Genomic DNA, 23,321 nt, shown 5'->3' with positions numbered 1-23,321 from the left:
ATTATGACTAAAAGTTTGCTAAGAAGTATTTTCTACTAAAGCAATGTGGTGTTTGATTCTGGTTAGTGTATCCATAGCAGACTGGTAGGAGTGGCACAAGAGAAGACAACAGCCTTTTTTCTCTGTTTTCTCTAGTCAGGTAGCACCGATTTCAACATTTTCTTTGCCTTTCTACTGTATAGGCAGCCAGGTTTTATTGAAAGCCTATTTTGCCAGGGGTGAAGTACCCTTTTAACTGCCAAATAAGTCTCTGTATTTCTCACAGTGTTTCATGAGGTAGTCACTGCCCTCTCTCTCAGCACCAGTGGGAGAGTCCAGTGAAGGGAATAAAGTGTGATTTGGGACACACCCGAGAGGAAAGATTAAAAGACACACGGTTAGCCCTGAGAATGACAGAGCAACAGAGAGAGAGAGAGGTAAAGGGAAAGAGAAAGCCTCCTTGCCCCTGGGAGAGGACGATGACAGGGTGTTATAGAGGAAGGGAGTGAGGGATTCACAGGAGCGTCAAGGCCTTCGTCTGCTGGGGAAAACCTGACAATCAATCAGAGTACACACACTGACGAAAGGCCTTTCTCTTTTTTACTTTTTCTCCCTACACCAGTTTATCACTCCTTCTCTTCTCTTTTGCACTGTAGGTGCTGTGTTTGTAACATTACACATAATAATCAGAAAATTTGCACCCTTGAAAGACATATCATAACCCAAATATGAAATATGACTGACAGAAAGGATTTTCTGATTTGGAGAAAGGGCGTGGCTATGTCTGGTAGAAGTTAGTGAAATGGCTGATATTGTTTACAGTTTATGTGTGTATGATAATATATTAAGATACATATTACGTTCATATGTGTACGCTTTAAGAATGTTTCTAAAAATAGATTCTGTGTTGTCTTGCTCATTTACTTAAAAAAAAAATGAAGATGTGGATGACGGTCGTGGAAGTCTCTCTCCAACATCACGCCACCAGGTCTCTCCCCATTCACGGCATCACCATAGCAACCGGCGATTCCTCTTTTACGGAGTCTCCACGGTTACCAGCCTCCTCTCATTCATAACCGTTGCCGCGGCAACGGGCCCTCTGTCATTGATGGAATCTCGGTATTGCCGCGGCAACCAGGCCAGGAGTGAGAGATAAAGTGTCCCCTTTCGATTGATCTCCATTCCCTCCCCCTTTTATACGGCGAGGATTCTCTGACTGACCACAGTGTCATACTTATCCGCAGTTTAACCATTGACTGCATAAAGTCCACCTCTTTAGCGTGTCCTCTACATGTTGCTCATGTTGTCAGCATGCGAAAACAGCTGGTTCCTGCAATAAAACGGTGCAGGAATCCTCCAGCTTTTCGTTCATGCTGAATCTAGGTCATCCTGATATGCAGCCGAACTCTACATTATTCAATGCTGTACACTCAGGCCGGGGCATTTGGGAATACGCTGCATTTTTGCGGTACATGAGGGTGTTTGTTTGGGGAGTGCGACAGTGATCTGGTATCACAATCTATTTTCTTGAACCAAAGTTTGTAAAATAGGCCTCTTGTTTGTAGTGGAATAGGTTTCTTCTTTGTTAACTTCTCATATTAGGCTTCTGTGTGAGAGTTTGATCTGATCAGCATGGCTTCAGACTACTGGAAGAGTCCATTTTTACCACTGGGAAGATGATATTACTTAATTCCTTTTTTTTATGACTTAATTTATCATGCATTCCAAAATGGTATTCTCCTCCTCCTTGACTTGGCTTTCTTTAGAATTAGTCATTGATAATGCTGACATCCCTGTTATTATTGCTCACACTTAAAGTGATAGTTCACCCAAAAGTGAAAATTTTGTCATCATTTACTCACCCTCAAGTTGTTCCAAACCTGTATAAATTTCTTTGTATTGCTGAACACAAAAGAAGATATTTGGAAGAATGTTTGTTGAATGTCTGTCTCGCCCCCCCATTGACTACCATAGTAGGGGAAAAAAATACTACGGTAGTCAATGGGGGACGAGATCTGTGTGTTACAAACATTCTTCCAAATATCTTCCTTTATGTTCAGCAGAACAAAGAAATTTACAAAGGTTTGGAACAACTTGAGGGTGAGTAAATGATGACAGAATGTTCATTTTTGGGTGAACTATCCCTTTAAGATTAAGATTTAGATTAGCCCTTAAGTCTCAGCATTACACCTTTGTGCATAACTTGACCTGCACTATTTGTGCTACAGACATGAAAGATAGCCAGAATCATGTTGCTTACTATTAGAAATTAACCAAGCTTTTGAGCAAAGTTACAAAAGTGGGGGCAAAAATTTTGCCCCTTTGTGAATTGGTCCACTTTTTTTTATTTAGGATTTTTTTTAAGAAAATTAAAACTTCTATTGTGCAAGGATGCATTAAACTTATCAAAAGTGACAATAAATACATTTATGTATTGAAATGTAACCTATTATAAAGGTTTCTATTATAAATAAATGGTCTTCTTTTAAACTTTCTATTTAAAGAATCCTTAAAGACGGTTTCCACAAAAAATTCAGTAGCAGCACAACTTTTTTCAACATTGATAATAATAAATGTTACTTGAGCTCCAAATCAGCATATTAGAATGATTTCTGAAGGATCATGTGACATTAAAGACTGTAGTATAAATGATGCTGAAAATTCAGCTTCGTCATCACAGAAATAAATAACATTTTAAAATATATTAAGATAGAAAACATAATTTAAATTGAAATAATAATTTACAATATTACAGTTTTTGCTGTATTTTTGATCAAATAATGGTGAGCATAATAGACTAAGTTCCCTTTCAGTCGGTCACGATCGACGTCACGTCAGAGCGTACCGATGAACTGGGATCTTAATCCTAATCCCAGTTCCGACGTAACATCTCCGTTCCCTCCTTCAGGGAACGAGGGTTACATACTTAACTGAGATGTTCTTTCAAAAACAGTTAAAATAATACACCCCAAAATGTGTGTATTTCATAATATTACATACACACATATCATAATATTTTAAGCATAATATTCTATATTTAGAATTATATTTAAAAATGCGTTATTACATAGTTCTCACATATTAGAATAGTAGAAATATCCAAATCTTGGCGGCAAATTAATGATTTAATTTCTGTTAAATTCTGACACTGGCTGTTACTTTAAGCATTCATAAAAAAAATATTTTTGGTTGTAAATGAAATGCAAGATTACTGTATTAAGTTTTACAAGAAAATACAATTTTAGTGTTACTTGCAATTTCTTAGTAATTATTTGTGAAATTTACTAGCAATTTCTGAGAGAAAATACTACACTGTACCCTCGGATTTTTACCTGGTGGACAATATATCCTTAAATATCCTTTAGATTTAAATTGAAGGAGCGACAAAGTCATATCTAAGGACTATAATATCACGTTTTTTTGCTCCTGATCTCAACACAGCTGATGGTCACTCCCTCTCCCTCCTCTCGTCCTCTCCGCTCCTTGTTACCAAGCACCCGTGTTTCCTCTGCATCCTCACGTTCCCCCTACCTCTCCCTCAGCTCCCTCCTTTTTCCACAAATGCTTTTTTTCTCTATCAGTCCCCCTCTTGCACTATTACGTTTGTGATGAAAGAAAAATGAGAGTGAGAGAAACATGGAAAACCTCTTTCACCCTTTACAACTACATAACACACGGATGCAGTGTCTCATTCTTACACACACACACACACACACACACACACACACACACACACACACACACTCTCCGTCCATTACTGAGAGCCTTACATTCTCTCTCTGGCTTTCTGTTGTCGTCCTTCCCACCTGTCCTTATGTAGCAACCAGCATGTGTGTGGCCTTCTCAAGGACAAGAGAAAGAGCAACTTCACAAGCACACACAAGCAGAAGGTGTATGTTAATGTCTGTAACATGACGTGTGTGTGGTGAGAGAGAGAGAGAAAGAGGGATAGAGAGAGGTTTTCTACCTCTGTGAATATTGTACCTCTGCCATCATTTCCATTATCATTATTGCTCTGCAGTCATTTAGAGAAAGACATCCTTCCCTTCACCTCCATATAGGGCTTAACCACACACTCACCCTGAAACACACTTATTCTAACATCAACACACACTCACGCACAAACACACTTCACTTAAAGTGCATCTATTCCTGAAACACGCTTTTAACCTGGTGTCCGGTCGGTGCAACGGTACTGTTAACACAGACATAACTTCCTGGACATGTTCTCAAAAAAGATCATGTAGACACATATATTATGGTGGCAAACAATTTATCTTTGACATAACATGCACAATTAAGCAAAATGCTTAATGTAATACACTTTAAAGGCACAATATGTAATTTTTCGCCACTAGAGGTCGCTTATTCAAAACAAAGGCATAGCTTGATGACCATGTCTTCACGTCTACAGCTGGTGGAAAAGAATCTGACAGAAATCATATTCATGGATGAGCTAATGTATTAAAGATTAATTAACATTACTGTGGTATGAAGCAGGGTGTAGCTGAAAGCCGTTGGAGCTGAACGAGGCCGCTGGAGCGATTGCTAATGAGAGACAAACACAAAACAGCTCGAGAGCAGTGGAGCTTTAATTATGCCGCAGACGACCGCTTCCGCTTCTTCCGGTCGTAAATATGTGGGCTAACACAGCGCTGTTTTATCATATTATATACATTTGTGTGTTGAAAGTTGTTATAATGCTATTCTATGCGTTCACTCGGCAGCTGCTGAGACACTTGTTGCACACTGCAATAAGCTAGATCGATATTAGGTAAAACATGGTACTCTCAGTAAATCAAGCAAACCAGATTTAAACAATAAGACTTACACTGTGTTGAGCTATGTAACAATTTTCCCCTAGTTTTCTGTTGATTAATGTATCCATACAGTTGCTCACCTGTCTAATAAAACACATAATATATTAAAGCCTCTTTGGTATTTCCATGCTTTCTACAAAGTAAAACCAGAAATTGAGGGTAGCGCGGGTATGATGTCATTGATAGGTGACGCACGGACACGGTTCCGTGTCCTGGTTAAAATTGCTTATTTCTCTGGATTTAAACATTCTTGGAAACATTTGGCATAAAGTAAGTACACAAGTCAACAAAATATATAACATTGTTCTAGTGGTTTTTGGCTATTTGAATCCAAAAATCTTACATACTGTAACTTTAAAGGGTTATTGAGTGAGTATGAAAATGGTGACAGTGTGTACTGGATCAAACAGAAACTGGACTGCTTGCATGAACGGATTGCATTGACACACAAACTGCAAATAAATGTTGTCTTTTATAAAGGGGTCATTTAATGCCACTTTTACAAGATGTAAAATAAGTCCCCAGAGTGTGTGTGTGTGTGAAGTTTTAGCTCAAAATACCCCACAGATCATTTTTTATAGCATGTTAGGTTTGTCACTTTTTGAGGGTGAGCAAAAACGCTCAGTTTGTGTGTGTGTCCCTTTAAATGCAAATGAGCTGCTGCTCTCAAGAAGAGGGCGGAGTTTCAAGAGCTCATGTTAGCAGTGCCTCACATTACCTCACGCAAAGTAACTTAAAATGTTAGAAACTGTTCAGCCTTTTATGTTCAAAACGGAGTCAGACAATGACGAAGAGACTCAAGAAGAAGTGACAAGATGTAGAATGCAACAGGACGTTTCTGAATGGTTAGTTGATGAATTTATGTAGCTGATGTGGAGTTATCTTAAAGTTATTGATTAGCATATTCTGTCATGATAATCTATAAATCGCTTGTGTGGGAACTGTTGTAAGCTGCATGAAGATAGAGCAGGTATAGTTTAGTTTAATTACGGTTATAACTTGTCATGTTGTTATCTTGCTTTTATGACAAGCTATTGCATTTGTGTTATGTACTGTATTGCAATTAGACTTTCAGCAGAAACTGCAAGAATCTTTTTGCACTCTTTGATTTTCTCTCATTTCTCTTACTGCATTACTTCATGGTCACAAGCAGGAAAATCTACTCTTAGACCTTTACATATTTTATATAAACGTGCTATAAAAGTGTTTGATAAGAAATCTGACAGACATCATCATTGTCTTATAATTCAAAAGCATAATCGTTTAACCTTTAACAACTTTGTAATATTTCACAATTGCTGTTTAATGCATAAAATTGTAAATGATCTTGCACCTCCACCTTTCAAGACATTTGTTTCGTTGCGCACTGATAACATAAGACAGACAAGAGCCTCATTAGGAGGTGACTGTGAAGCACATTTTAGAAAAACAGATTTTGTTCGATCAGCTTTTTCTGTAAAAGCTTTTAATAATTGGAATAATTTACCAGCTGATATTAGGACAGTGTACTACCTTTGTGCAGTTTAAATCACATTTGAAAAGATGGTTAAAGGCAAGTCAGGTTTGTGATCATTGATTATACAATGTAATGATTTTTGAATATGTTTTTATATTTTTTGTATTCTACTGTGTTTATATTTTATGGCATTTTTATTGATAATTTGGTTTACTCCTGCCCAGGGACAGCAGATGAAATTTAGCTCTGTAGCTAATTCTGGGGCAGTACTCTTTTATTGTCCATTGTCCCTTTCAAATCCCAGTTTCCCAAATCTTTTAGTCCTTAAACAGATATTTCTTTAAAAGAAAATATCTCATTTTGCTTTGAACTTTGAGCATCATAACTTTGCAGATGTTGTTTATGCTCTAACAGCAACATTACACACTAACTAAAGTTAAAAAAAGTGAAATCATAATAAACCACCCCTTTAATCAAATGTGCCAGAATGCTGTTCCATGTTGTTAACAACCCATCTTGGTCAATATATTACTGTTTAATATATAATTTTAAAATAAGTGACTATATATGGGTGTAGACCAGAGAGAGTAAGAGAGAACGATAAAGTGAGAAAAGTAGAGAGTGGTGTCTTCTCTGGCCTTCCACGGTATTACATAACACCGCAATAGAAACAGCTGCACATGGCAGCGCTAAGGTGTGTCCAGAAACTGAGAAATCTTCTACAGGCTAAACCATGGTGTTATTCTCTCGGTCTCGCTCACTCTCTCACTCTTTTCCTCTCTGTCTCTCTTCGCTGTGTGTGCCAGTAGTGAAGTCACAGATTGGCACGGAGCAGGCAGCCAATAGCCAGCGCAGTCACGACTCAGGAATCTGCCAAGTAAGAGCTGTACATTGGCAACACGCGCACAAGCAGTGGCAGTGGTATTGCAGAATGTGATAGGGAACTAATAGCGGTACTGGTTCAAAATGGAAGTACTACTAAATTCATTTAAAATAAAAAATACAAATATTAAAACTTACTAAAATAAAAAAACAAGTATTGTTCATTATATATACATATAATATATAATATTTATATTAGAAATTATATATGCATCAATTTTATATTCATGTCTTTTTATTATGTACAAACACACATTAACTGACATATAAAAAAAATCCTGATGCTGAAAAAAGCAAGTTCATGTCATTATTTGTCAAGTACTCAAATGCAGATTCAACAAGAGCTCTTTCAGACTGTCCGCTGTGACCAGTGACCGCTCTGTGACCAGCAGCAAACTCTGCTCAGAGGTCATGAGAGTCTGTCACTCTGCTGTCAAGCTTCAATGACGTCTTGATGTAAAATCTACGAGGTGAAACTAAAATGTAGAACTAGAGTTTTCGAGCTGATGGAGAGACACTCGAGGGAGTACTGCAACCACAGCCCTTGTCAGAAGCAACATCCTTGTTCAACTGACACACTAAAGAGCATTTCAGACACTAAAAATGGCTAAACATTTAAGCATGTGACAGGGCACAATGAAATGTAATGACATCTGTGTCCAATATTCTGGTAATTATTTTCTGACTAATTCTAACTGGAGTTCTTTATTCCAACACAGCAATTACGATTTCTTTGCCAGTCGAAAGGCTGAAACAACCTCAAACTAATGTAACACCTGATAGCAGCCAGTTTTCATTACATTATAATCATAGTTCAATCATCACAACTCTCTGAATAGTTTTGGCGATGGTAATTTATTTGTTCTTGACAGACTAGATCTGCCACGCTGCTGCTGCTGCAGAACAAGTATGGACTTGCTACTACTACAGACTAACTGCTGTGAGCATGTAAGATATGCTGCTGCTGCTGCATAAATAAACAGACATAAATCCCATAGCAGATCTAGACAGGTGGAGCTGGGGAAGGAGGAGGGTTTCAGAGGAACTCTGATAGTGCACTGCAGGAGTAGCTTATAGCAAACAATGAACCGGACTATTAAAATGTTGAGCGATTAGTAGCGTTTACCCACCCCGCAAAGCAGGCAATTGCGTTGGGCCCTGCGGGCTTGGTGGGACCCCCAAGGGGGACCCCACAGTGGTGTTGTCTACGTGATACGCAGGTATATGCCGTATACCGACTAGGAAAGGTCAAGGATTTCCGAATACTCACTTAAAAAAGCGCGAGGATATGGATTTGGCGCTCTTTAATGTGTCGTGACCATAGACTGTAACAGATCGCTGTAGCGCAGCTCAGTTAAGAGAAGCAGCAGCGTGAAGCGCACGTGAACTGATCCTCTCCTCCGCTTTAATACCAGTTACAGCACGAAATAAGCATGAGTGATGATCTAAAGGTATGTTAAAAGATACAGTAACTTACCGAAATCTGTATCATGTCTCGTGCAATCGCGCTCAATCAGTGTTTCAACCACGGAAAGACGTTAATAAAAAAGCTGGTAAACAAACAAACGTAACGTCACATTTACCTCAAACCAAACATACTCCGTGACCATAAACTCGTTAGTCAGCTAGAAAAATTTACTCTAGAGGGAAGCATTTAGCTAAATATATGCACCATATTACATATTAATTATAATTTTTAATGTTCTTTAATAGCCTATATAATGCATGTTTGAATAAATTAATTAAGTTGACAGCCACCATTTAAATGTTTATATTTCAAAAAACGAATTAGAGTAGAAATAAATTTAAAGTTAGTAGGCCTATTATAACTTTATTATTATAAAAATGTCCCTAAGTGTATACAAATTTTGTATACAAATAAGTTAATAAGTTAATTAAATTTGTATACAAATAAGTTAATTTTAACCAAAAATATTAATGTAGTACCAACTGATCCATGTATGTTTTACAGCATTAGTTGAGAGATATTTTTTTCTTGAGAAAATTTGTCATGTACTGTACCTGATATACAGTATATTCAAAATAACTGATATCGAATTGAATTGCAAGCTTGTGAATCGAAATGCATAACTATGATGACAGAGTGGCAGGAAATGGTGCAAAAGAGAAAACAAAGTCCAAACAGGGTGATATTGTGACATATTGATAAGCCTCATCTTTCCATTATTGTTAATAATAGTTGCAACATGCACTCTTAAATGTGCATTGAAAATTGCCAGCTGATAAACCCCCAGGAACGCGATCGCGGGGCCCCCTCCCAGAGATATGCTTAGGGCCCCCAATAACTTAAACACGCCCCTGTGAGCGATGTTGAATCTCAATCAGCTTTCATGACTGAACTAGATATTTATTATATCTGCCTTTACAGGGCATTATATGTCCTCACAATTTTAGAAATAGCTAATAATATTTAAAGAGTTTTGTTTTGCATGGTGGCAGAATGAGGAAAAAAATTGGCTCTGTAAAACAACAACTTTAAGACCAAGAAAAAGCTTGTGCCAGCTGGTAATGTTGGCAGTAGACTGAACAACTGTGCAAGCAGTAAGCAGTAATCCTACTATGGCTGGCGCCCATTACCTGCCTGTCATCAAATCACATCACAATATTTATATTCAAATCAAAATTGAAATGTTTTTCAGACCGTTCCTATGCTGCTGGTTCACTAGAAAATGGAAGTAAAGGTCTGTGCTGGTAAAACATAAATAATGTTAATAAATAGATAAATAAATAAATATTTTAATCAGCATTTAATATATAAAATATTTTAAATGATCTTATTTTAATAAAATAAAAAGTTTATAATAAAAAATAAACTATTTTTGATAGACTATTTTAATAAAATGAAATAAATAAAAATAATAAAATAAGATAAGATGTTATAAAATAAAATATAAGATCAAATAAAATAAAATAAAATATTCTCTTGGACTGAAAGAGAAAAAAAAAAAAAACACACAATCACTTGCTTCTACAAGTGACACAACATGACAGTCCAAAGTGACAGTATGCGTGTGTGTTTGTTTCAGTAGGTAAAGGTGTGTATGAGTCTGACTGTAAATAGAAATCAAAGCTACAGGAAGCAGCGTGGAGGATGCATTGTATCATAAAAGTGTAGCTCTTTCTCTCTAACACACACACAACAACACACACATATACTGCTGTGAAAGTCAGCTGATGCGTCCAAATGTGTCCAATGTGCGCACACAGCAGTCGACGGTGAGTAAAAATGTCTGTATTGAGGATGTAGTTAATGATTAGCCATGTTCAGTTTCGCAGCTGCTTGTGTGTGTGAAGATCTGGCTGTGTCTAAAAGCGGGGCTAGTTGATTGATCATCTGCAGTAGTGAAAAGCAGGTTACTGCAGCAGCTAACGAAAACACACACACCCGCTCGCCTTGCTCCATTACGTTTCCCTCGTTCTCATTCTCTTCCCTTCCCCCTCCACCTCTATCCTCCATGTTCTAGTTTTTTTCTCTCATTCTTCCCATCATTTCTACTTTCACTAGTTCCCTGTTGAAAAGACAAGCACTGCTGGTCAGCAGTGGATGGTGTATTTTGGATGCTGGTATATTGGTGTCCTTACCAATCTTTTTAAAGGGACAGTTCACTCAAAAATAATTCCGTCATCATATACTCACCTTCACAAGGTTCTCAACCTGTAAGACTTTCTTACACTTACAATATATTTACACTACCCTTCAAAAGATTGAGGTCGGTAAGATTTTTTAAAATGTTTTTGAAGGAAGTCTCTTGTGTTTAACAAGACTGCATTTATTTGATCAAAAACACAGTAATATTGTGAAATATTATTATAATTTAAAATAAATGTTTTCTATTTTAATATATACTTTTAAACTGAACTGTCCTGTGATGTCCTGTGATGACAAAGTTATATTTTTAGCAGCCATTACTCCAGTCTTCAGTGTCACACGATCCTTCAGAAATCATTCTAATATGCTGATTTGGTGCTCAAGTAACATTTCTTATTATTATCAATGTTGAAAACAGTTGTGCTGCTTAATATTTTTGCGGAAACTGTGGTACATTTTTTTTTAGGATTCTTTGATAAATAAAAAGTTGAAAAGACCAGCATTTATTTGAAATAGATTTTTTTGTGACATTATAAATGCATTTACTGTTACATTTGATTTAATGTGTTCTTTCTGAATAAAAGTATAAATTAAAAAAATAAAAAATAAAATAAAAAAATCTTACTGACCCCAAACTTTTAAATAGTGTGTGTGTGTGTGTGTGTGTGTGTTCATTTTGGGTGAACTAGTCCTTTAACTAGCTTAACCAGCAAGCCTCCCTTTGTCAATCAAAATAATAATGCTAGTCGACCAGCATTTTGCCAAGCAAACCAGCACTAACCAGCATAAATGAGCTTTTCCGTATTTTTACTCCATCGTGGATTCTTCAGCCTCTCATCTCCTCCTCTCCAGTCCGTACATCTTTCCACATCTACCAACACCTTCTCTCTCTCTCTCTCTAATTTTCCAATATTTCAAGGCCCAGGGGAATGGAGTAATGGAGTCACATGACCCTGCCCTTCTTTAGAACTGCGATACTACAACACACCCCCACACACACCAGTCTGTCTCTCTCTCTGCTTCTCTGTGAGGTGACATTTCAGACGTGCCCTGATGGTTGCTCCCTATAGTGTTGCTGTGATCTGCCCTGTGTTTGAGAATCTGTGTGTGTGTGTGTGTGTGTGTGCTCATTAAGGCATGAGGGAGCCAGCGTCCATGCAACCAGACCTCTGCTGTGTACATAGTTCCAGAGGGGGTGTGTTTGTCTCTTAAGCCATGTGAAAAGTATATCTTTTAGCATACATGTTAAGGATAATGTGCAGTCAACCAGTCATAAGGCAATCTATAGATCTATCATCTATTTTATATCTGAGTTAAGAGCTTAAAAAGGCCTTGAAATGCTTAGTAAAACAGACAAAAAGTCTGACTTCATGCAAAAGTAAAAAAAAAAAAATGACTAGTGTAGTCTGAATCATAAACAAATGACTCTTTTAATTAATCTGTCAAAAAGAGCCACTCGGATTTTAATGTTCAGTCCTTAACTGAACATACAAATTATTACATAATAATGTTTGACTTCAGAACGCTACCATCGACGAAACAGAATGAAGCATTCTAGAGAGTCATCTAACAATTGTTTATATTGACTCATAAATCGAGCAGCTAAAATTATATTTCATTTGGTCTCTGCAGTTTGTATACAAGAGCTATGACATCAGACATCATGCAGTGAGTGTGTTTGTTTAACTCACCCCGTGAGCACCACTACAAAGTCCATCACGTTCCAGCCGTTTCTCAGGTAGGAGCCCTTGTGGAAGGCAAATCCCAGCGCAAGAATCTTAATGCCCGACTCAAAACAGAAAATAGCAATGAAATAGGGCTCTGTGTCATCCTGCGAGAGAAAGAAAACACACAATGCCTGGATTTATTAACAAGTGACTTTCAAATTGTCCTGTGCATACTTGAACAGAAAGGAACAGATGAAATAATGTTTATATGGCAGTGTTAAACTACTCTTTTACTGTGTGTGTGTGTGCCTGGTATTCCCTATGTTATGGGGACCCTTGTGACCCCACAAGGACAGTAATACCAGTAAATTTTGACCTTATGGGGACTAGGGGACCTTGTACTGTATATAAAAACAATAGAAGTCTATGCAATGTCCTCATTTAGATAGCTACAGTAATTAAGTGTTTGTGTGTGTGTGTGTGTGTGTGTGTGTGTGTATGTGTGTATAGGTTTGGCTATACAGTATATGTGAGGGCCTAATGTTCTCACTTGTATAGTGAAATATTATGACAACTGACTAGTGAGGACATTTTACTGGTCCTCACTAGTTTAAAGTCTATAGGGGCTTTTGTACCGGAGGAATGTTTTCATAGTTCCTATAGCCAGTGTTGGGGTAATGCATTATAAGTAATGCAAGTTATGTAATCAGATTACTTTTTCCAAGTCACTAGAAAAGTAACGCATTACTTTTAAATTTAAAACACAAGATCTGAGTTACTTTTTCAAATAAGTAACACACGTTACTTTGATTTCCCATTTACTGACTGACAGCTCTCCTGTTCGCATATTGAGAGAAATCGTGAACTCATTTGGGTTTCATTTTTTGTTTTTATTGTTGAAGAATGCTAAACTAAACTGAGTTGCGCCCTCTACTGTACAGGTGTGAATTTGCATTTCCTTCAGCCTGAGGCTTGTTCATTTTACTTATAGTGTAAAAGGACCTTAACATTTGCCAAAAATAGAATAACTTTTTTGTTATTAAACAACAATCAAGCAAGCAAGCCCATGAAAAAAGTAACGCAAAAGTAACGTATCGTATTACTTTCCATAAAAAGTAACTAGGTAACGCAATTAGATCCTTTTTTGGGGAGTAACGCAATATTGTAATGCATTACTTCCCAACACTGCCTATAACTATTGTCAGAAGTACCCCTTTTTAGCGTGTTAACACTGCAGGAACTGGGAATGATTTTAGTTATAGAATAATGCCTTTTCGGGGGACTAAATAGACTTTATGCCGAACGTCTCACACGAACAAACAGGAAAACAGGTCTCATGGCATCCGCTTGTCAGAGAAAGTGTTAACGGCAGTACGAACTGACAGTGATACCTACGGACTTCTAAGGTAATCAGCTAACCTAGCTAGTTCTTTTTATTGTTGCCATTTTATTCAAATTAAATATCTAAATGTTAGTGAGAAAAAACTATTAGATATCAAACTGCATATGCGATGGACATCGGTTATGCTCATCTTTGCTCGCTCCTTTGAAGGTATCTGGAGTAAAACGGCTCTATATTTAACGAAGCACATAAAAAAGACCCAAACTGGAAGCAATGCAACCTGTTTTACAGAATACGGAAGTTTGTTGCACATAACCCCGATCAGCTCCTACTTCAGAATAGAGTCTAACCCAGTGACATAAGTGTACGTTGATTGGCCGAATGCATGCCATACGAAATACCGGCAAGCGCCATTTTTAAAAAGCCATGTAAACACACAGTTTACATACAGTCAACATTACATACTGTATACCGGTGCGAATGCAACCAGGAAAATTGCTCTAGGGGACAACTTAGTTCCTGGGGGACCACCCTGGTGGCTAGTTCCTATAACTATATGAGTTGCTACAACTAACCGGTGTGAAAGCACCTTATGCAATGTCCTCACTAATGTAGTGAAACCATCATGAATATGTGTGTGTTGCACTTTACCAGTCGTTCTGACAGTGGAGTTTTGTCTCCATCTGGTAAGTGTTGTTCAAGAGCCAGTACGATGCAGTTGGCAATGATGGTGGTCAAAATCATCCACTCAAATGGAGTAAGAGGCAAAGTTAAGGCTCATATCGAACATATTTATAATTCAAAAGTATTTTTACCATAATATTAAAATCACAATGCAATCATAAAAATGTATTAACTTTGCAATGTTACAAAAATGAACAAATATAATGTCAAAATATTAATTTTGTTATACTATACATTTTATTATACTATAATATTATGAGAAATTGTATTAAAGAATTAATATTACAACAACAACAACATATCATGCACATATAATGTTGTCCGCTTGCAGAGTTTGGATAAACCATGTGCGTTCAAGTGTGAGTGATATGGAGCTGCAGGCCTGGGCTCACACATATACATACAAAAATAAACACACACACACACACACACACACACACACACACACACACACACACACACACACACACACACACGAAGTGGGCTGCAGGGCTGTATTAAACAGATGAGTGTGGATAGATTCAGCCTGGCTGTAATAGAGCACTCATTATCCAGTTACTGTGTGTCTCTTCACCAGCTGCCACTGGCACTGATACCACACACACACTCTCAACACTTGTCATAACCGCTTATGTCATGCATGTGACATACAGACAAGCACACACACAAAAACACATGCAGTCCTTGTAATGACTACTACACACTTTGGTAACATTTTAAGATGATTAATTACATGAATAAACATGTTTGCATTACACTATATGATGAAAATCAGAAATGTACTGTAGTTCATCTGCATTCAAACTATTAAAAATGTCATGAAACTTTGATACTATGTGTATCTATGTACTGTATACATATAATACATTTCCATACATAGCAAAAATAGTTTCTTAAACAAATTTTTTGTCTTGTTTTCAGTAAAAATATTCAAAAATATTTTTAAAACAAGATTAACTTACATTTTTTTAAGTTTTAGAACATAAGAAAAACAAATATCTATAATTATTAATAATTACTAAAAAACACTTCTTTATTGATTATTCTTTAACATAAAACTCAATTTTGTTAGATTTATGCTAAATATAGTATAATATAATATAATATAATATAATATAATATAATATAATATAATATATCTAACGCAGACAACAAAACAAGACAAAAACAATGAAACTTTGCAGAAATTGTTGAAGTTTAATACAGATGCCCTAGCAGAATGTGACATCATATCCTGTTCCTTATTGTGTGGCCTTAATTAATTTCAAGACCTTAATTATGAGACTCAACACATATTGACAACACACCTGATTCATTCTATATGTATTATGCAAATATCAAGGCTCTAGACTAACATTTGAGAGCAGTAGCACCAGCGCCACCAAGTTCTACAGATGATGGCACCAGCACCTGGGAAGACTAAAAATGAAATGGCTAATAAGCAAATAAATGCTCCTCTGTCAACATCTACTGGTTATAGTGGTAATTTCATGTCTTTATTTTTAAATAAAAGTGTTTGTTTGCCACCAAGTGTTAGTTTACCTACATCTTGAAACTTTTAATTTTACAAATGGGGACAAGTCCTTGAAAAGTGCTTGAATTTCACTCTCAAAAGGCTGTGCGAACCCTGAAATGAATAATGTAAAAACATTAGACTATTTCTGCCACAATTCCATGGCCACAGTTAGCATTACTACCTTAAATCCATGGTGAATGCTGGTGATTTGTCGACTGAAAAGCCTTTATTCGTGGCACAGTGTTTCTCCTGGTCTCCACATCAGCGCTATTTGATCTGATATGGTTTATAACAGAGAATTCTGCACCAAATTTGAATGCTTCTGACTAGATCTCGGAGTGATGTTATTAATTCTGCGGCTAATTCAAACACTTTCTCAGTGGATCTCCCAACGCTGTGTAGTAACAGTGTCGTGTGATCAAAGATCGGCCTGCGAGTACCTGCCCTGATCTCAGGCTGAGTTGTCTATTATAGGTCCGAGCTGATAAACGGTCCGCGCTGTGCAGCTCAAACGAGCACGGTTTCGTTACGCTTTCGTTTCTTTTGCTATTTGATGTTTCTCATATGCAACAGAAATGGCAGCTCTATCAGTTGGGTAATGAGGTAGTTGCACCAGTGCAACCTCTAATAAAATTCAGTCACACCGGCAGAAAAAAAGTTTGCAAATAGTCTGGAGCCCTGCATATGAACATGGCACCTGAATTCACCTCAATCTGTCTGCATACTGCATGTAAACTATTCAAAGTACATCAGTTATTTTGTGGCACAAAAAGAGCAAACACAGACCTCTCAGGGAAACAAGCTCACATCATGGGTAAGTCCTTAGACACACACACACACACACACACACACACACACACTATTTATTCAGAGCTCATTGAAATTACCAGCACACAGTTAGCTCAGGGCTAACATGGCTAGCAGTACATTGCATGCTGGGAGACTTAAAGTGGTATCCATGGCAACCACTCCAGTGCTGAAGTGAGCATGTGCAGAGCAGTTGTTCTGAGAAACGAAATGTGAGCATTTGTGCAAACCTTTCACAGCAGAAACCACAGACAGAGATGATACAGAGTGCTGCACACTAAACTACTAAACAGCTGAAATATTCCCTTCTCATTTCAACAGTCTTCTCTCTCATTTTGTTTCTGTATCTACCTACTAATCGTGCAGTTGCACGGCGCTAATGGTTGTTCCTGGAAAAAAAAAAAAAAAAAAAATCAGCTGGAGTGGTAAATCTGTCTGCAGCTCATAATGTGCCCTTAATAATTCACATCTCAATTTTAAGACTCAGATAGAGAGATGGAGAGAGAGAGAGACAAAAGGGTGATTGAGAGAGAGAAGGAGAGAAAAATAAGACAGAGAAGGACAACACTGAGAATGTAGATGTATTTAAATGAGGAGGAAAAGAAAAGGAAAGGCAAGGAGAGCTGGCAACAGAAAAAGAGAGAGAGAGAGGCAGAAGAGCTGTGAAATGGAGAGTTGGCCAGCATCTGAGAGAATCTTCTGCATCTCTCCATCAGCAGTTTAAATGTGTATTAGACTAATAAGAGGTAGTGATGGTGCCAGTTCCCTCTTTCAATCTCTTTTGCTTTAATTAAAAAGTCTGTGCACAGATCCAATACAGCCAAAGACATACAATGTTCTCCTCCTATATACTGTATACATATTTGTCTCTTCCTCTAACACACATACACACTTAGTTAGCTATAGCTACACAGCAAAAATAATATATTTGTTTAAATCTTAATCAGATTTTTTTTTTTTTTTTTTTTTTTTTTTTTTAGTATCTAAACAGCCTTAAATTATGATAAATGTACTTTTTTTCACAGAGTAAGTTTCAGCAATTTTTTTCTTTTTTAAAGCAGGAATCTAACACAATTTAGTTGTGTTTATGCTTAAAATAAGAAAAAAAATAGCAAAAACAACAACATGTTTACATAATATTTTTAATATGAAGTAATAACAACAATAACAATATTATTATTATTATTATCATTATTATTAGAATTATTATTTAATATCTTATACAATTTGCAAAATGCTGCTCAAGTAAATTTATCTTGTTTTAAACGTTTAAATATATTTACTGGAAAACGACAAGAATACAGATTAAGATTTTTTTTTTTTTTTAAGCTAATTATTATAATTACAGAGCGACCTCAGTGTAAACTTAAGACCCACAGTCCATTCACTGTCCATCTAATGCACATCGTTCACAAAACAAAAAACTAATCTGATTGGCTAAGTAAGAACTTCTAGGAGTAAAACAAACTCTGGCCCACATTGTATGTCACTTAGGCCCCATTTACACTGCACGGTTCAAGTGGCCCAATTCCGATTTTTTCCTCCCATGTGGCATAGATCGTATATGAGCTACGACCGTGGAGCGCATGGATTCCGATATTCACAGATCAGTTTCAGGCCTCATTCATATGTGGAAATAAATCCGATATGAATCGGATACGTGCGTTTGAACACATTTGGTTTTAATGAGTAAAAAAACCTAGTATACGATGGCAAATTCGAACCCAGAAGCTGTGACATTTTTAACAAATATCTAACCGAGTACTATTCCAATCGCACGCTTCCAGCGGAGAACTGTCGTGAAGAATTTGTATTATTTTGAGTAACGGATGTAACTATGGCATTAAAAAAGTTTCCCTATGAATTCCATGTGAATAAATTAAACTCAATGTACCACTGAAACTGATTTGTGATGTCATGCTATTTTTGGTTCATTTCGCCAAGTGCAGTGTAAAAAGGAGACATCGGATACAGGTCACTTTTAAAAGAAATGTAAGCACGTCGTCCAAAATATCAGATATAGTCACAAAATCGGAATTGATCATCAAGACCTGCAGTGTAAATGCGGCCTTAGTCTGGCTGTGCGAGACCTAACCTAAAAATAAACCCTAACCTTACCCCTAAAAGACAAGGTTTTCGCATTAAAAAATATAATGAATAATTTTTACCATTAAGGATGTCCCCAATGGGAGATTTTGTTAGATTCAGCTAACTTCTAAAGGGCAAATTTTCCTTTAAGTATAGCTTAAAAAAACACACACACACCATAACATTACTTCTCTATCTGCCTTTTTTGTGTCCTTAAAACTTTTCCATGACCACCTCTTCTTGTCCTTACAAGCACTTTCCCATCACCTCACACACACACTAACATACTGTACACTCCCTCCCATGCACACACTGCATTATCAAGCATCAGCATATTGACGCTAGACTGCTCACAACTAAAAACTCCATATTACATTATCAGAAAGCAATCCAGAGGAGAGGAGAGATGTCTAATACAGTCAGTTAGCCCTCCAGGCTTTAGAAACTTTTCATGGGCATCGTTTAAAGGACAACAGGTCACATGACGTATTTGTGTAACAGCCCTGAAACAAAAAAATGACTGAACTTTAGTTACACACCTTTAGTTTGTGTGTTTAAACATTTAATCTAAAAAAAAAAAAAAAACATACTCAAATGAACACTTCTGCCACTTCCTGTGAAAACTAGTTGGTGACAAGAACTACACATCTTATAACTGCATGTGTTTAACTGACATAGACGTGTTGGACAGTGAATATTATTTTAAGGGGTTTCTGCGCTCTAGATTTAAGCTGACAATGTGCTTTAGGGGGAAACGAAGCTGATGAGATGAACACATTTCAGCTGAAATAAAACAAACAACCTTACAAATTAAATGAAAGAATCCACAAGGCTCAGCAAGGGCTCTCGCCAACTCGCTTTCCCATTCTCTTTGGCACACCATGGGCCTCCTGTCTCCATCTTTGCATTTTCCTTTCCTCTTCGATTGCTCAGTTTTTCCTGCAGAGGGACCTGAAGCGAGTGTGTGTGTGTGTGTGTGTGTGATCCATCATGCTAAAAAGCCTTCAGTTATGAATTCCCCCTCCTGTTCCATATACGCTACACTAAAAATAGATACATGACAGATTAAAGAGTCTGCTCCTCTCCTCCTTGAAACCCATTTCTTTCACTCTGTCACTCTCTTTTTCAGTATTTTATTATTTTTGACATTAAATTCTACTGCATCCTGCTGCGTTCGGGTCTTCAGAGGTCTAAGTGACTCTTGATTCACAGAGATTTGTTTGTTGCTCCACCGTCTTAGCACCCTCTTCTCTCATTTTCCCACTCTCTCTCACTCTAACGCCCTCTCTATAGCTTTCTTCCTCCATCAAGGATCCCTTTAATGGTTTTCATTGCAGTAAGCCTGTGTGAGCTGACTGCTGGATGCTAACTGCACGCACATGAGGGCTGTTTTACTGATGCAATATGCAGAAAGATCCTGATTCTGCAGCTGGAGTAACATTACATTCAATACCAACACACTCATATAAACAGTCTGCTTTAATACATCTAAAACAGGGATAGTTCAACTAAAATTACATTTCTGTCACCAGTTATTCACACTCATGCTGTTCCAAACCTGTGTGGAACACAAAATATATTTTTCAAACATGTCCAATAACCATTGCTGTTTTAGACCCCATTGACTTTCATTTTATCCAAACATTTTGGAAACCAAAATAATTCAAAATCTAAACTAAATTCCCCAAAATTCCCAAATTTTAGCATGGTATCTTATATGTATGTATGCATGTATATAAAAGTAAAAAGGTATTATGTTTTATTTAGCAAGCCTGTAGCCACCTAGACCATAGATGGAAAAGAATAAAATAATATAAATAATAAATAAATAATAAATAATCTCTGATATTTAATTAACTTTTTGATTGACAGCGGTGTTCCTAGAGGCAAAACTGCTCAGAATGAGGAGTTCTATCATATGGTATGAATGTTGTGGGCATGTGCGAAAAATCGCATACTATACAATCCTTTGTAAATTGGCCACAAACCGGTGGCCAATTTCTTTCGAATTTCTCACAGGCCTCTAGGGCCATGAGTCAAACAGGCCCAGCGAGTTTTGTTCCGGCAGTCTCTGTTAACTTAGTCTGACAGCCACTCGAAATTCATTGGCCGACGGCGGCCATGTTTTTCGCAATATGCGAATGTCTTCATAGACAATCGCGGCACCTTACACAAAGACACCACGTGCCAGTTTTCAAGTCATTTGAACTGACTGTTGCATAGCTATACTTGTTTTCAAATTTTTTTCATTTTATAGCGCCATCAAGTGGCCAGTCGCGGCATCCTTTGTCGCGCGACCACAGACCGAGCCCATACAAAGGTGTCCCAAGTTTGGTGAAATTATGTCATTCTGTTTAAGAAGGATAGCCGTTTTAGTAAAAGTGGCCACGCCCATGGAACGCTTTGGTGTCCATTGCGGACGTGAATCAAAATGTCGACTTTTTTTTATAATTATTGACACTCTGACTCCAGAGAATCTTTCTGCACTGGTTTGGTTCCAATCGGGCGAAAAACCTAGGACTAGTTCGCTAAAGTAAGTTTTTCAAAAAATCTAGCCAAGGTGACGGTCGATTCAGTGCATTTTTTTTTGTCTTGTATATACGATTTATAAGACACTTGAGCCTGCGGCGAACGGTTTAGGAGTTATGAGCCATTATATTCTTTTGATCACTGTAGCACCACCATCAAGCCCATTGGGACCAGCTTTGGTGACATTGTGGACGGGGTGGGTACTACAATCTCTCAAAGTTTCAAGTCTGTACGACCTTTGGTTTGGTCTGCCCGATCACTTTTAGGGGAGAATGCTGATCCTTGGAAATTCTAACAATTACAATAGGGTAACCCCTGATTATAAATAATTGAGAAGCAAAAAAAATTTATAATAATTAAGCACCAAATCAGCATATTAGAATTATTTCTGAAAGATCATGTTTTTTTTTTTGTTTTTGTTTTTTAATGAAAACTGACCCAAAGCTGTTCGTTAGTCAGACTCCATTGAGCAATCCAAACGCCTGGTGATTTGAACAAAAGTGTCGCTGCTGTACATGGAAACAGCAGCGCACACCATCCACCTGTGAGATTGGAAACATATATGTGTTTGCTGCCGGTGATCATATTGATCTGTTCTGGCTGGAGCTGTGTTTGTCTTATGTTGTGATATTGATATAGATTGTATGGAAACACATCCTTTGGCTTCAACCACAATTTCACACTGTTCTTCTTTAAAGCTATGATCTGTGTGACTGTAATATTAATATAATTACCTGCTTGCTTTCTAGAATCTGCTGGAAATTGCCCCAAAATTCATCTAATCCTATGAAAAATAAAATATAGTTGTAAATTAAGCTGTACATTCAGTAAATGATGACTTCCCTTACTTCTCTCCATCCCTCTCCTGCCTTGTTCTTTGACTTTTTCTAAACAAATATTTGTGTTTTTATATCCTTAATCTGTCCTTTACCACACAAACACCATCTCACCCGCTGTTTCGTTCTGCATCTTTTGCATTAGTGCTAAAGGTTAGTTAACAGGATGATTGCGGCTCTAATGTGCACGGATGTAAAATGTGATTCATACTTAATATGAATATAGCAGAGACCGTTGCTTGTTGTCACAATTTTATCTCCAGGGAATATTTTTCAGGGAAGGTTTATTTTTAAGCCCAATTTCTGTAAAAGCACATACGTTTTTACTACAAAAAAAGTGAAAGATCATCAAAGGTCATTGCCCGGGAACAAAGATACAGTTAGTGGAGAACTATATGGTGTAAGTTGTCACATTTAGATGACAAAACAATTATTAAGCACAAAGCTAAAATGTTAATATATCATAAAAATATTAAACTACTGTTTTAGCCAACAGAAATTCTGAGTAATAAATGTACACTAATCTTTAAAGTTTGGGGTCAGTATGTTTTTTTTTTTTTTTAATAAGTCTCTTATGCTCACTAAGGCTGCATTTATTTGAACAAATATACAGTAAACAGTAATACTGTGCAATTATTATCATTTAAAATGACCATTTTCTATTTTAATATATTTTAAAATATAATTCATTCTTGTGATGGTAAAGCTGAATTTTCAGCATGATCCTTCAGAAATCCTTCTAATATGCTAATTTGCTGATTTCTTATTTTTTATCAATGTTAAAAACATTTGTGCTGCTTAATATTTTTGTGGAATCTGCATGACAACTTGTCAAAAAATGACTAAAAAAAGTGAAAGTTAGTGTGGAGGACAGAATTTTTTTGCGACAACTAGCCCAACTCCCTCAAAATTCACTTCTAACCACCCTTGTTTGTGTATATGAGGACAGGAGTATCATAAATGTATGTATATATGTTTCAGATATAGCGGACATTCACTCAACGTTTCTGCCATAAAGGCCTTTACTCAATTTTCATATTTACAGAATGTCCGTCATTTTGACACGCCTCCTTTTGACTCACTCTCTTCACTATAATTTCTTTCT

At 36.9% G+C, this 23,321-nt stretch overlaps 1 protein-coding gene across 17 annotated transcripts in view; it reads right to left on the bottom strand.

Moving 5' to 3' along the window:
* Positions 1–23,321, bottom strand: part of cacna1ab (calcium channel, voltage-dependent, P/Q type, alpha 1A subunit, b) — a 148,039-nt gene that overhangs the window by 66,720 nt on the left and 57,998 nt on the right. For all 17 annotated transcript variants that reach the window (XR_007932542.1, XM_051911928.1, XM_051911927.1 and 14 more), the window contains 2 exons: positions 14,408–14,514; positions 12,439–12,578 (listed from right to left, as the gene is read on the bottom strand). Coding sequence is in view for 16 of the 17 variants with exons in the window: in XM_051911928.1 (XP_051767888.1) it covers positions 12,439–12,578; positions 14,408–14,514 (247 nt within the window). In the remaining variant the exon portion in view is untranslated. The remainder of the gene's footprint in view (positions 1–12,438; positions 12,579–14,407; positions 14,515–23,321) is intronic.

This window comes from Ctenopharyngodon idella, chromosome 11 (genome assembly GCF_019924925.1).
Source record: "Ctenopharyngodon idella isolate HZGC_01 chromosome 11, HZGC01, whole genome shotgun sequence".
Classification (NCBI taxonomy): Eukaryota; Metazoa; Chordata; class Actinopteri; order Cypriniformes; family Xenocyprididae; genus Ctenopharyngodon; species Ctenopharyngodon idella.
The sequence above is the reverse complement of the archived record's forward strand: the minus strand, read 5'-3'. Positions and strand labels throughout refer to the sequence as shown.